The 15,243-nt window shown below is 34.8% G+C and overlaps 1 protein-coding gene across 2 annotated transcripts in view; it reads left to right on the top strand.

Annotated features, from left to right (window-relative positions):
* The window catches only part of ESF1 (ESF1 nucleolar pre-rRNA processing protein homolog), a 44,587-nt gene extending 30,686 nt beyond the window's left edge, over window positions 1–13,901 (top strand). For both annotated transcript variants that reach the window (XM_069495570.1, XM_069495569.1), the window contains exons 10-14: window positions 4,318–4,439; window positions 7,522–7,609; window positions 9,707–9,783; window positions 11,280–11,426; window positions 13,052–13,901. In XM_069495570.1, coding sequence (XP_069351671.1) covers window positions 4,318–4,439; window positions 7,522–7,609; window positions 9,707–9,783; window positions 11,280–11,426; window positions 13,052–13,345 — 728 coding nt within the window. In that variant the 3' untranslated portion in view covers window positions 13,346–13,901. The remainder of the gene's footprint in view (window positions 1–4,317; window positions 4,440–7,521; window positions 7,610–9,706; window positions 9,784–11,279; window positions 11,427–13,051) is intronic.
* Window positions 13,902–15,243: the final 1,342 nt, after the last annotated feature.

Here is a 15,243-nt window from a genome sequence, read left to right as displayed (position 1 = left end):
TAGAGGAAAAAATGGCACTGGCAAAGATCCCCGTTACTCATCTGGACTAAGTATTCCTGTGACTGCTGTTTTATGAGTAAATGTGTCCTTCTCCCCAGATCCTTCGAGATAACATGCCAGTTTGAAGGGGTATCTTTGGTGACAGTGTTCCTTGGGGCATGGTTGGTGGTTTTCCTCTATAAGTTAGCCTTGTACCCAGAGTGAATTCCAAATTTGGAGTTATGGTGACACTGGTGGAAGCTAGTTTCATTTCAAAAGCTACTTTTGGAATTGAGTGTTACACAGTCTGATTTATAACATACAACTATAAAAAAAAGATTGAGCCGTAAGTGTTCATGAATATTCTAGATGGATCCTAAGTCCTCATTTAAATAGAGTGCTGGTTTCAGCCTATATCAGAAATCTTAAACATGCATTGTGTTTTTATGAACAAAGCCAATTGTAGTACCTAGTGGAGTTAGCTATTCGTGTCCTGCTCTTTGAAGACTTTTCAAATATTTCAAATGAATAAGGTCAGGAGGAATATATACCCTTATTTTATAAGGACTTTGTAAGGATATTTAAAAGTATTTTGATATGTATGCAAACTGCCAAAATAATTCTGAATGGATTGTGCTTCAGTTATTATTGTCATAATTGAGTCATCTGTGTTCATAGTTGACTTTGAAAGGGGTTTTTGCCCCTTATTTATTTGTAGGATTATTGATGTTATTTTTAACTAATTCGGCAGTCCTTAGCTATACACTTAAAATTTTTTAAAACAAATTTGTGCAAAACTAAAAAAGTTTTAATGAAGTTGTTTTTCAGTCACATAGTGGCTGCTCTCAAATGAGGCTAAAACTGTCTCTGAAGAATGTTCTTGTGTATATGCCAAGAGGCTTCTGGGATGGGCATATTTTTAAGAACTTGGAACATAAACAACTGTGATCTGTGGCAAGAGATTTAAATGACCTCATGATGACAATGAGAACAAAGCATTTTTTAAGTTATCATGATGGTGTGTTAATTCATTGCAGTGTGTTTGTTATTCTGCTATTTTGGTGTGTTAAGTGAGAGCCATGCAAAAAAAATTAAGACTGTATTTAATTGAAGATACTATTTCTTTATTGTTGTAAACCAACTAAGTACCAAAAAAAATTCCTGAGAATAAATATTTAATGAATTCTGGAGCTATAAGTTTTTTTTTTTTTTTCCTTTTTTTAACCACTTGAACCACTTAGGGATAAAGACCATTTATTTAAATCTTAAAGTTTTGATTCATTTTCTGTTAGAGAGAATATGTTCCAAACATGAAAGATCAAACAGTTGGCTTAAAGTAAGAATCCCTCCCTAAAGACAGATCAATTAAGTGTTTATTAAGTACTCACTATGTGTCTGGCACTATGCTAAATATTAGGGAATATGAAAGAAGGTGACTTTAAGCTGCTTTTGATCTAGTTGGAAGAAAAGGCATACTCAGATGAAACTTGTAAAGTTGGAAGACATGTAAATAAAATAATACCACTTATGTGGTACAAACAGTGACATAGGCCTTCTTTTCAGAAATGACTTCTAATCATTGTCTAGACCAGTGGTTCTGAACTAGAGATGATTTTACCCTTCAAGAGAACATTTGGCAATGTCTAGAGACATTTTTGATTGTCTCGACTAGGGATACTGGCATCTAGTGGATAGACTAGAGATACTGCTAAATATCTTACAATGCACAGGATAACCCTTCACAAAGAATTATCTGGTCCAAAATGACAAGAGTGCTGAAATTGAGAACCCTGATGTGGAACCTACAAATGTCAGTGCTGGTAAATTTTGAAGTTGTGGGAGATGAACTGTTTTCTTCCCCTAGGCCTCTTCAGCCGCTTTTGTTTCCTTGAGGCCCTTAGATCCTTACACCGAGTTGATCATTGGGTATTCATAAACTCCCTGAACATTGTAGGCAAGTTTATCCAGTACAGTATTCCAGGGAAAGAGTCCATAGCTTTTATTAAATTCTCAAGGTATCCATGTCTCCAGAAAAAGTTCAGAAACATCAAACCAAGCATGGTGTCTCATGGCTGTAATCCCAGCACTTTGGGAGGCCAAGGCAGGAGGATTACTTGAGGCCAGGAGTTTGAGACTAGCCTAGACAACATAGCAAGATCCCATTGCTACAAAAATAAAATAAAAAGTTTAGCTGGGTCTACAGCTACTCGGAGCCTGAGGCGGAGGATTGCTTGAACCCTCAAGGTTGCTATGATGGTGCCACTGCACTCCAGGAAAATAAAAAAGAACCAGTGCTTTAGTCACTTGAAAGAAATAACACAGAACCTTCATTAACATGTGCTGAGCTAGAAGTAGAATTTAAGTTCCAAGGATCAAAATTAATCAGAAAATAGTTTTTTGGTTAAAAATACTGATATTAATTTAATATTTTGAAGTAATAAAATCTTTATGTAGACTTTAAAGAGTATTAAACACCTAATAATATAATACTGTACTTTTAAAATTTGAGACAACTGATTATGTGCTGATCTGTAGGCATAATATATAAATTATTTTCTTTTGTCATTAGAAATCAATTTGCTTTATCAGAATTTGCTGCTTTTTCCCAAATGAAGATGCCAGTTTACATTTCTTAGGTGCTGTTTATCTATTGAATCATGGATTTATATAATCCACATTTTTCCTAAAAGCTGTTTAGTAAAATAAATTATGTTTTCCTCATAAAAAACATTTTTGAATGGAAAGTTGTGTTTCTGATTTGGCATTTAATAGATCAGAAACTCTAACAGCAATATGTCATAAAAACAAATCTTATATAACCTTGAGTGTAATTTAATACTTTTCTAAGTTGTAGAAATTTGGAGATTAAGTCTTAGGTTAAAAACCAAGGAAGGTACCTTACAGATCATATATTCCAGCTGTTTCAAACTGTTTTTTGGGAGGTTCAAGGCCCAAAAGCACTACTTTTAGGTTATATATTTGGACTTCTATTATACTAGATATTTTGTTTGAGAGGGGAAAAGGGTACACGTGGGAGGGAAAGGTTGCATTGTTCTGATCTAGACCATTCATTTTACAGATAAGGAACCTGAGGCCCAAACCTTTAGATTTTATTTTGGGGTATACATTTCTTCATTGTTTAGGTCAAACCAGCATTTTATATGTATTTGGTAATAGTATAGAGGGCGATAGGAGTTCAAATTCTAGCTCTGCAGCTTTCTACCTGCATGTTCCTAGATAAGTTGCTAAATGTTCTCAGTCTCTGTCTACTCATCAACAAAAAGATTTATAATATTTTTAGGATTGTTTCCACTTCCTTAGAATTTATAATGTATCTGGGAAGATGATCTGGATTAGCCATGTCTCTCTTTAAAAGAGCATCTCAAATCATTGTATTTATTATTTTTAAATGGATTTTATTATGTCATCTAAATATCTGAAGCCCCACCCAACCATGTCCTCCAAAAATACTACAAAATAAAATAAACGTCTTTATTATCAAACAATATGGCACACTATTTACATTTCTTTCACTTTGGCAGTAGTGAGGGTCTTCGTAGACTGATAGATCAGCATTGGGGCTTTTACTCCCACCTTCTTACCCCTCTTCAGTTATCACATAAGACACCTAGAAACATGGATCAACAGCAGCACACTATAGCAACAAAGACCTTTAGAGATGAAATATAAGAGCAAATAGCAGTATTGGAAGAACTAAACCATAAAAAGGAGAATCTCAACTTGGTGGTCCTTTTGATCTTAACTAGGTAGCCTCACAGAGTGCTTAAGGAGAGATTAAGAATTCTTTTCTCATGGGGTATTTCAACTGGGATTGCCTTATTAAACAGTTTTTGTTAAAAATCTGTAGTTTCCAGGGAACACAGGCTTTCACTTGGATGACAGAAGCAGTAGAGATAATTATGTTAAAGACAAGAGAAACCACTTGTTTTTTGCTACCAAAAAAAAAAATTAATTAGTAATCATATCCTGAGAAGATTTTATTCCAGAATTTTTCTTAGAGGGTCAAAACAAGTATAGAGAAACAAAGGATGAGCTTAAATAAAGTATTGTTCCTTAGTGGATTGACTATTTATCAAGTTGCTGGGTTTGTTTGTTTTTTTTTAATTTTATTTGGTTAGGTTTATTATTGTTTGTTGTTAGGAAATAGCTTTAACGATCCCATGTCACTCTATGATATTGGGGTATTACAAACATTCACTATTGCACTTATCTTGTTACTCTATTACATATGTGTAAATAACTTTTGTTTTTTATAAATTAGACTTTAAAGTAATTGAAGGACATTTTACACTAAACTATTTGGATTTTTTTCCTCAGGTCTTAAAGAAAGTGCAGAAGAGATGGTCAAAAACAAATTGGAAGGAAAGGATAAACTGACCCCTTGGGAACAATTTTTAGAGAAGAAGAAAGAGAAAAAAAGACTGAAAAAGAAACAAAAGGTATCAGTGTTAATTAGGACCAAACATTTATTGAATACCAACCATGTATCAGAAGGTACCAGGGGTCTGGGCATAGTGGCTCATGCCTGTAATCCTAGCACTTTGGGAGGCTCAGGCAGGAGGATTATTACTTAAGCCCAGGAGTTTGAGGTTGCGGTGATCTATGATGATACCACTATACTCCAGCAAGAGAGACCTTGTCTCAAAAAAAAAGAAGGTACCGGTGCTTGGCGTCATTATTACAGAATGTAACCATTCACTGGAGTAGACCTTGTTATCATCCCAGTTTTAAGAAAGAATTCAATAGGTTAAGTCTTTTCAGCAAGACCACATAATGGTGTGTACAAAGCCTGGTAGGAGTCCAGAACCACTTTAACTGCTGCACCCTAACATTTTACATCTATGTGCTACATAATGAAATACATAGTTTAGTTGATGTCTAAATATAAAGCAGTATGATTCTGTTCTGTGTTTTTGAGGAAGAGACTTTTTTACTTGAGGATATAGGCATATAGATTTTTTTAACATGAGTGAAATTATGCTATACATTTCCACCTCTCAACCTGTATTTTTGCAGTATTATCATATGACTCTTTTAACGTCTATTGTCATCAAATCCCTTATCAAGAGTTATTTCTTATATGTTAATATTGGAAAATATGATTTGATTCCCACTGTTCAGGGGATAATATCTTTTGCAGAGTTAGAGTCCTTAGTAATAGCAGAGACCACTTATGGTATTTCCTACTAAAAAAATACTCTTATCTGGTCACTGAAAAATGCAGCATTCTGGTGGTGGTGTCATTGCCTTACAGTGTTATTACTGATAATCACAAAATTTTACAACTTGGGGAATCTCAAATGATTAATGCTAGTCCCACTATGTTGTTTTATAGTTGTAGAAAATTAGGTGATTTGTCTGAGGTTACGCAGCATGCCATTGGCCAAGCTGAGACCAGAATCCACGCTGTCTCAGTTCAGTGTTCTTTCTACTGTACTGTACTGTTTATACTGTGTGAGCTCATGGTGCTTTTGGTACAGCTATTACTTTCAGTGCAGTAATGTAGAGGGCTGCAAAGTTGAATGATGCAAAGGAGTAGTTTTTGTACTTCTACTGTAATCATTGTACGTGGAAATGGATAGTAAAATGGAGAAATGGGGTAAGATCCCTACCCCCATTGATGTGCTACCTTTCATCTTCCCCAGAGGTTCCTTTCAGACTAGGCAGTAAAATATCTTTTAAATGGAATAACTCCACAAGTGGTTAAGCTATCAGTTTATTGGAAAATTTTTAAGTGGGTCTGTATGGAGTCAATAAAGTAAGTAGTCACTCTAAGACTTGTAGCAGTTATATTGTTTGATTTTCATTTGCTAGAAGCTTTGAGCTTATCTTGGGCTTTTACTTTTTCCCTTTGTTGGTCTAAGTCTCATTTTATCAACAATATTCAAAATACGATTGTTGAGTGTCCATTATGTTCTAGACTCAGTGCTTTGTACTGGACTTGATGACTCCAACTCCATAGGTTCTTTTTATATAGAAGAGTTTCAAGAATTTTCTAAAAGTTAAAAATATTTTTGCCCCCTTTTTATTCAGTGACTTCAATTTTGATACTGAAAAATTATTACTGAAGAAATAAACACATGTTTATGTGCCATGTTATTTAGTATCTTTTTTTTTTTTTTTTTTTTTTTGAGACAGAGTCTCACTTTGTTGCCCAGGCTAGAGTGCCCTGGCGACAGCCTAGCTCACAGCAACTTCAAACTCCCGGACTCAAGCAATCCTCCTGCCTCAGCCTCCCGAGTAGCTGGGACTACAGGCATGCGCCACCATGCCCGGCTAATTTTTTCTATATATATTTTTAGTTGTCCAGCTAATTTCTTTCTATTTTTAGTAGAGACAGGGGTCTCACTCTTGCTCAGGCTGGTTGCGAACTCCTGATCTCTAGTGATCCTCCTGCCTCTGCTAGGATTACAGGCGTGAGCCACCGTGCCCGGCCTGGTATTTAGTATCTTGACCTAACTATTGTTTAGATCTATAAAGCAGTTAAAGAAATGTGTGAGCAGATAAGTAGTTAATAATCTGCATTAAAATATTATGTGACTGCTGAATCCATATAATAGTTTGTTGAAAAAATTCTTAGAAGCACTTGTTCTTAAAAGGATGTTAATGTCAAAATAAATATTCTTTAGGGCTTAGTGGGTCTTTTTGCCTGCATGATGATGTTTAGCAATAATGCATTCTAAACATTTTTATTAAAATGACTTAGAAATGTTTTAGATTCCTGGAGATAAACTCAATCTGGTTAGTCTGATCTTAGTTCATATATGTTCTATTTATTTTATAGGCTTGATTTCTTAATTTGAATGTACTAATTTAGTAGACAGTCTATTCAAATTTGATTAGGAAAAATTTAACCAATAGATTTACTTAAAAATAGCTCAGCAGTTTTCAAGGGTGGGGTATAGATAAAATAAGATAATTTTTTAAATTGGCTTATGAGAACAGGGGTTTCATTACATTATCATTATTTTTGTATATGTTTTAAAATTTCATTATAAAAATTTTCTTTAATTAACCAGCAAATAAATTGCTCTAAGTAATAATTTAAAAGGTAACACACAGTGTACTACGTCAAGCTGTTGATAGTCACTGTCATTTCTCAATTTTATGAGCAATAAGGCCATCTCTCTTCACTGATCACCCATCTAAAAGTATTTTCCTTTGTATGTCTGCATCGCTTTATGTCTCTTCTAACACTTTCCATTTTGAATTACTATTACGTATATGTTTATGTGTCCAATTTCTTTTAATAGATTATAAAATTTTTGCGGGCAGAAACCATGTATAACTTGATTTCTCCTAAAAGCCCTACATAGTTTCCTGCATTTATTACATATTCCATAATTATTTGTTTTAAAATATTGAGTTAGGTGGGAGTTATTTTATAAACTGATCCATTTAAAAAACTAGTTTAATTTTAGACTGAACTACTTGATTTAAAAGAAATACACATGATTTTTCTTCATATACATACATTATTAGAATAATGAAACTGTATGTATTTTTACATTCAACTTTAAGGCTCTTGCTGAAGAGGCCAGTGAAGATGAACTTCCCTCTGATGTTGATTTGAATGACCCATACTTTGCAGAAGAAGTTAAAAAAATAGGTAAGCCAGCCCATTTTGGTAGTTTTCAATGGAATCTGAAGAAAAAGGTGAGATGAGTGGAAACAATCTACACTAATTATTCTTTTAAAATTACTAGTATTTGTGTAGCTCCCTTAGTGGCTTATAAGCAAGTCTTTCTTGTGGGGTACAGTCACTGATCACATTGGGAAGGGTCAGCACCCCCCTGTTTTATTATAGGAGACTTCTGGTAATGTGGTTAAGTTTCCTGAGGATTCCTTTCTGGGAAGTATCCTTAGAGCCAGTCAGATTGACTCTATAAAAGGATAAGAGGAAATAGAAAGAGGAATAATCACTTTATTAGGTGCTTTCGCTACTTTTCTTTACAACACATCTACTCTAGGTCTCTCTCTGCAAAGGCTATGAAGAATTAAAAGTATGAAATGAATTTGTTTATATGTTTGTGTTGATACATGTATAATTTTTAAAAATCCGTACATGAAGTTATATAAGCTTTTTCTGCTCAAATATACAAAACACATGTATATTTCATTTTATCCCTTTTGCATTTATTCTGCTTAATTATAGCTAAAAGCCAGCTTCTCTTGCACCTCTTTTTCCTTGAATCCCTAAATCATCTTCCCATATCCAGGGAGCCTTGTTTCCATTTTGTATGCACCATTCATTCTTTCCTGAATGCTTTCATTCTTACCTTGTTGGTATGTGTGAGAATGTGTTTGGTAAGGCTCAAGCCATACTTGCTAAGTTAGTACAGAGCCCACTGGAAGCACTTTCTATTTGTTCTCATGCATTTTGCCTTTCCCTAATCTTTATACCACACACATGAACCCCAAAAGACTTGCTCCTGGAGCAACTCCAAGCTGGCATTGTAAAGAGAAGGATTTTATGAAGTTTCCCTGTTTTTTATCCCTTGTGACTAGTGGGCCAGAATAGTTCTCAACAGGAAAGTCAAAATTATTTCCTGGTTGTTATAGCTTTTTAGCGCTGACATTTTATTGATGAAAAGGAGATCAAGATTAATAAAGTCTATTATAGGATGTGAGATTCTTGGGAATTGGACAGAGAAATGGAAACTTAGCATATTCTGCTTTTTATCATACCTGAGCGGTCATTTCTAGAAGATGATGGATTTTAGCCTTATCCTCTGGTTTCAGGAAACCAAATTTATAATGGAGAAATGTGGAGCATTATAGTTTCCTTGTTCTCTATCCAAAGTGCTTCATTTGGCATGTAAAGTCAGGTCGGATTGCAGAACTTAGGGTAGGATTCAAAGAGTAACTTAAATGGTTTGATGGCTTGGGGTAGCCAGTTTCTTGGAATCAGCACATTTAAATTGTGAGTAAGCTTTCTCTAGAGTTAGCATCAGAAGTTCCAAGGAAAAAGGTTTACATAAAATTTGCTTGCTTTGAATTTACTTTTTATTTCAGAATGCTCCCTAGGAGAGTAATTGTTTCTCTCTAGGCTTAAGGTGTTTGTTTGTTTAAGGAAAAAGAAAAAGGCTGAGAATTTAGGACCACAATAATGATGTCTTCCCATGCTTGCTTATTCATTCTATCAGTAAATATTTTGATTGCCTACTGGACATTCTCCTAGGCTAGAGTTACAGCAGCAATAATACAAAGCAGCATTGCATCCAGCAAAGAATCTAGTTTTAGGAAGACATGCTAGACAGATAAACAAATGAGAGTATTATGAAAGTATGGTAAATATTTCAAAGGAAAGAAATAAGGTGCAATATAGAGGATATAACTAGGAGGAAGCAGGGAATAGGGAATTCAGTTTACATAGGGTAGGCAAAAAGGCTTCTCTGAGATGGAGACATTTGAGCTGAGACCTATAGAATGAGAAGGAATCAGGCATAAAGAGCTGGGGGAAGAGCATTGCAGGTGAGGAAAAAGTGAGTAGGAAGACCCTGAGGTGAGAAAGAACTTGCTGTGTCATGTTGGAAGAATTGAAAGACACCAGTGTGGCTGGAGCATGGTCATAGAGGGAGTTGGTATGAGGACGGGCTAGAAACATAGGAGGAACTGCCCCTGCAGGGCTTTGTTGTCTCAGCAACAAATTTAAATTTTACTTTACTGACAATATTAACCCTCTGATGTTGGTTTGGTGCACCAGGTACAAAGAAAAAATCAATAAAATCTGCAAAAGATGGCGTATCTCCAGAAGAAGAAACTGAGATAGAAAGACAAAAGGTAAAACATGATCATTGTTACATGCTTAGTGGATAATTGAGATGTACAGTTTAAATGAAGTCCACATGTATTTCTAATTTTAAAAAAAGAAAACTTATTTTAGCAATGGAATTTATAAATAAATTATAAGAGACATAATTAAATATTTTAGCAGCATGATTTTTAAATATTATTTACAAAACATTTCTCCAATTAATAACAAAATTAAAATTTATCTCAAACCCAGCAGTATTTCCTTTATGGTTAAGAGGAAAATATCACATTATTAAAAACATGTACTATAAATGAGTAGAAAATGCTATTAAAATTTCAAAGTAATATTGCCATAAGTTTTAGTTCTGTCTGAATCTGTCCTATAATACAGACTTTGCTATTATGGCTTGTCAAATGCTAATTTCACTTCCCTTTTTATTGTGAATAACATAAATTTAATATACAGAATTACAGTCTTTCTTGGAAATACAGTCAACCTTATGCTTCAGTCACCCCATAGGTTCAGAGTCATATGTATTTTTGCCGAGGCAGGAACTGGAGGCAACAACACCCGTATGGCTGATGTTCACATCGCTATCCAGGAGTGAGCCTGAGGGGACAGCTAAACTCTGCATCTTAATGCAATCTCTGCTCTCCTTTCATTGCATAGACAGTAATGCTCCTAAAGTTATTTAAAGAGCAAGAAAGAAAATCTTTTTTCATGGAAATCAGCTCTAAAAAGAAAGCCAACTGCAAGTGCCAGTGACAGAAGTAAAAAGAAATTAAGGCAGTCTAAAGTGGTAACATAGGAAGATTCACAAAGGTCTGGGAGCATACTTTCTATTTTCACTAGTATACACGGTTGTTTACTTAATTCTTGAGGGTTCCCATTTAATCCCATGGTCTATAGAAAATACCTATTTAATGGAAATGGACATTATACTAGATTTCAGAAGCAAATATTAAGAGCCTACCTTCATAGAAATGTGTCAGTATTGAAAAAGTAAAGGCAAAAGACAGCAAAAGGAAGAAAGAATATCTCCTTGTTAGAAGTACACATTCGTAATACTAGAAAATTCTACTTAAGAAACAAAAGTACACATTTGAAAAGTATAATTTGTGTCACAAAGTAAGTGTTCACTAGATTTAGTGTCATTGCTTAGAAAGAGCCAAGTGAGAATGAGACATTTTTATTGGAAGGGACTTTTGAGGACTCTTGTTCTTGCAGCCTACTAGCAGTTACACTAAGTGAGATGTGGTCTGGTTTTTAAATACAGGCTTTCACCTGTCTCCTGCTCTTAGTGATGTTGCTTCCAGAGATTCTACCTTATTGCTATAAAGAGATCTCTAGGTTTCTTTGAGTTTTTGGTAATCCGTAGTCAGTTTATACATGAGAGATGTTATCTCCTGGAGCATTAGTGATTGAGTTCTCCTTTCCTGTAGGGGATATCTGTGCCCCACACTCCTCTTTGGGAGGGAGAAAACACTGTTGTACATTCACACTTGTTTTTTTCTCTCCACAGGCTGAAATGGCTTTGCTGGTGATGGATGAGGAGGAGGACAGCAAGAAACACTTCAATTACAACAAGATTGTTGAGCACCAGAATCTGAGCAAAAAGAAGAAAAAACAGCTCATGAAAAAGAAGGAATTATTAGAGGATGACTTTGAGGTAACCAGAGACATAAGTCATTAGCCTTTTAAAGCTGAGTTTGATCTAAAGTCAAGCTCTGCAGATAGGAATTGAGCATAGTCAAAGTTATCCTTGAAAATGTCTTAGGAAGGGCCCGTGGTGGAACCAAAGCTACTATATTTTAGTCCAGCGCAATCAGTTCATCCCAGGGTGGATTAAATCACTGTGTCTTTTGTTGAACAGCAGGTGAAGTAGTTGACTTGTATTTTGGTAGCCATGTTACACCAAAAATCTGTAGTTTTTAATGTTAGAATTACATGTAGTATGATCCTCACATGGGAAAGGTATGCCTAATTAAGCTCTACTGATGAATAATAGTAGGTTCATGTCACATTGGGTCACACCCTCACTGCTTACAGTGGCTAGCACAGTAGACCATGCTTTTTAATTGCTGTGTTTCTTACTTCCATCACTCCTTCTTTTTCCTTTTTGTTGAGTACGTAGTATATATTCTTAATGGCTGTAGAGTCCCTATGCATGAGTTTGAGCCCTCTACAGAAGACCTACAGTTATTAGGAACTACTTAATGACTTTCAACCATAAACATGGAAGAACAAACCCCAAAGACTATGGGGGAAATTTGGAATTTGTTCAAAGAATGGAAGGTAGTGTACAGATAACTTCTAAGGAGCATGTAGAGGGACTTTGAGGCCACTCTGTAGCTCTAGTTTGTATAAATCAGTTTCACATATGCTTCTGTTCCACTGAAGTTTTTGGTGAGCTGGTTTCCTTATGAAAAGCAAAGGATGATTTGTAGTCATATCTTCTATTATAAGATCTGCCTTCATGCATTAATAATCCTATACAGAAATGTTTTTCATAAGTTTTTTGGGGTGTTTTTGTTGTTGTTCTTGGTGTCACGTCTGTTGGCCTCACTGTAACTAAGTAAAGCTACAATCCATCTTCAGGTGGGCTCCATGCTTCCCACGTTTCCCCTTCTTGCCCGGCAACACTCAGAAAGGCTGGCTGGAGTTAAGGGTACACTCTTAAATGTAGAGCCACAACATTTTTATAGAAAGATAGAAGATGAATTTAGGGCTTGTGTCTGACCAGACCTTGGTCAGGGATGCATACATTCCCGTTAGTGGTCTTTAAATCTCTTGATCTGTGAGTCATCCTCAGTAGCTACTTATTTTTGCCACCAATGTTAAAATTTCTTAAAACATACTCAGAATGCAGAGACTTTGTATAAAACTCCAGCAGGAGATGTCCAGATTGGCTTGTTTATGGTGGCCAGAAATTGAGTTCATGCTGTTAGTATGGGGAAGCTCTACTGTGGGAATCACTCGTACAGTCAGTCAGTCTGAGTGGTCATTGTAGTTACAGGCCATGTTATATATGGACCACTGTAATTCCTTTCAAATAGATTGTCACTGCATGGTGAGAACAGTGTGTCGCACATTGTGGTCCACGGCTGAGCCTTAAAACTCTACTGAAGATCTGTGGAAAAACAGTTTTGTACTGAATCAATCCACATACTGAGGTTTGCATTTTATATAATCAACAACTCACCAACTTTGTATATTTGGCCCCATTTCTGGGCCTTTTGGCTTACTAATTTTATTTAATTAACTTACTGATTATTAATCCTTTTGCATTTGCAGGTAAACGTTAGCGATGCACGGTTTCAGGCAATGTATACTTCCCACTTGTTCAACTTGGATCCCTCAGATCCTAATTTCAAGAAAACAAAAGCTATGGAAAAAATCCTTGAGGAGAAAGCCCGGCAAAGAGAACAAAAAGAACAAGAATTTACTCAAGCAATAAAGGAAAAAGAGAGTGAGGTTCAAAAGGAATCACAAAAGAAGTCCATTGATCCAGCCTTGTCAATGCTAATTAAATCTGTAAAAAACAAAACAGAGCAGTTTCAAGCAAGAAAAAAACAAAAAGTCAAATAACTTGATATTGTTTCTTTTTGGACTGAGAATATGTTCTTCTAAAGTATACAGAAATAGTAGAGGGAATAGTTATTGGGAACAAAGTTAGCTTTTAAGAATATGAATAAAATCTTATTCTGACTACAGTAAAACTTTTTTCCAGAAATAATTGTTGTGCCTAATTGTAGATGACTGACAGATGTGTATTGTATATTCCCACAGATTAATTGTAATTAAATCAAATTTCCTGGATTGAAGGATTTATAAAATTTTTATGTTTTAAGAAGTTCAGTTCCAACTAGTAGAAAGTTACTCTAGCTTTTTAAAAGACTGTTTACAATTCTGTGTTAAAATAGAGCAGTATCTACTCTGAAGTCTTTGTAAAGGTTAGGGACAATTTGAAAATATGTATATGGAATACATTAATTTCTCTGGAAGCAGGAGGCAGATTTAGATAGCTATTAAAATAATTTATTTTTCTAGCCACAAAGGATCGAAGCTAAGGACTTTCTTTGTAGTCTGGTCATGTTTAATATGGTTTATGAGTTAACTTGTAAATAAAGGTGCAAAATATTTTTTTTATTTTGTATAGCACTGATTTATTTCATTTTATGTATCTCAAACTACTCTCTGGAAAAATATCTGAAAAACTGACTTGTAAGTCTTTCAGATGACAGTTTCATGAAAAGGCAGTTCTAGGTTTGCATTGCTTGTATAATTGCATTTAAAATGTTCATAAGCTCTTCAGTGGTTTTTCTTTAATATTGGTAGCAACAGAAAATTCTTCTGTCTGTCCTTCACATTTTTGGAATGCTCTAGAAGAGTGGATATGCTGCTGTAAAGTTTATGGAAATCTTAATTCTTTTTAAAATTAAAACACATCTTCAAGGCCTTCACACTTGAATTTCATCTGGTCTAGATATTATAAACTGTTAACTGACCACCTGGACAGGACAATTAGATGTGCTATATAAGTAAATGGAAATAAAACCAAAATGTTCACTTGGAACAAATTATAAATATGGTACCTTCTGAAAGGCAGTAGGAGTTAAGCCAGGTTTGTGGTTAATAACTAAACTTGAAATTTTGGCTATAAAAATTCAAACTTACCAGTGTAGCATCTTTTTTATTAAAGAGTAAAAGGATGTAAAACTCAAAGTGATATCAAAATAATAAAGGAGTATAAACCATCTATGAAAGGGGAAGAGAAAAAGAGGGTATTTATTTTGCTCATTATAACAGTGAGAAAAATGCAGAGTATCTGAACAGGGAATTGTGGTTTTTATCATAAAACACTGACTTTGTTGGGTTATTTGGCCAAATAAAACAGTGTTCTTATCAATACATCTGTGAACTGAAAGGTCATGAATCTTAATATGTTTCTTACTATGAGTAGAGTTTATAAACAGTTCTATTATGTTTCCTATTTCATTGTATGCAAGGAAAAAGTTTTGTTCTCTTTAAACTGTTTAATCATAGGTGTGGGGATTACTCAGAGTTTGATTTTAAGGTTCCTGTGAACCTAGGCCATTTGGTTTGTTTTTTTGTTTTTAAGTCACTGTGTTTAATTATAAAATCTAATGTTACTAGCCAAGCACATAAAAAAAGTAGAATACACAAGTTATGTACAGCCCTGGCTGCTTTTCTCAGCGTTGATGTTTTTTAGGTAGGAAAAAAAACAGCATTATTGGGTACTACATGGTGTTAAATAAATACTCTACACTAAGAGCTATAGGGTTCTCAGATTATTGCTGGTAGTGAAATTCAGGATAAAAAATGGCCACCGTCAAATTTCAGCAAAAAAAAATGAGGGTAGTTTTGTGACTTTTAAGGTCACATTTATTTGGATTTTTTTATTGTTGGGACCAAGGAGAGTAGGTCAACACTGTAGCATCTGGAAAGGGTTGTAAGTGACTCTC

This window comes from Eulemur rufifrons, chromosome 20 (assembly GCF_041146395.1).
Source record: "Eulemur rufifrons isolate Redbay chromosome 20, OSU_ERuf_1, whole genome shotgun sequence".
Classification (NCBI taxonomy): domain Eukaryota; kingdom Metazoa; phylum Chordata; class Mammalia; order Primates; family Lemuridae; genus Eulemur; species Eulemur rufifrons.
Note: the sequence above shows the minus strand (reverse complement) of the source record. Positions and strands in the feature narration are given on the sequence as shown.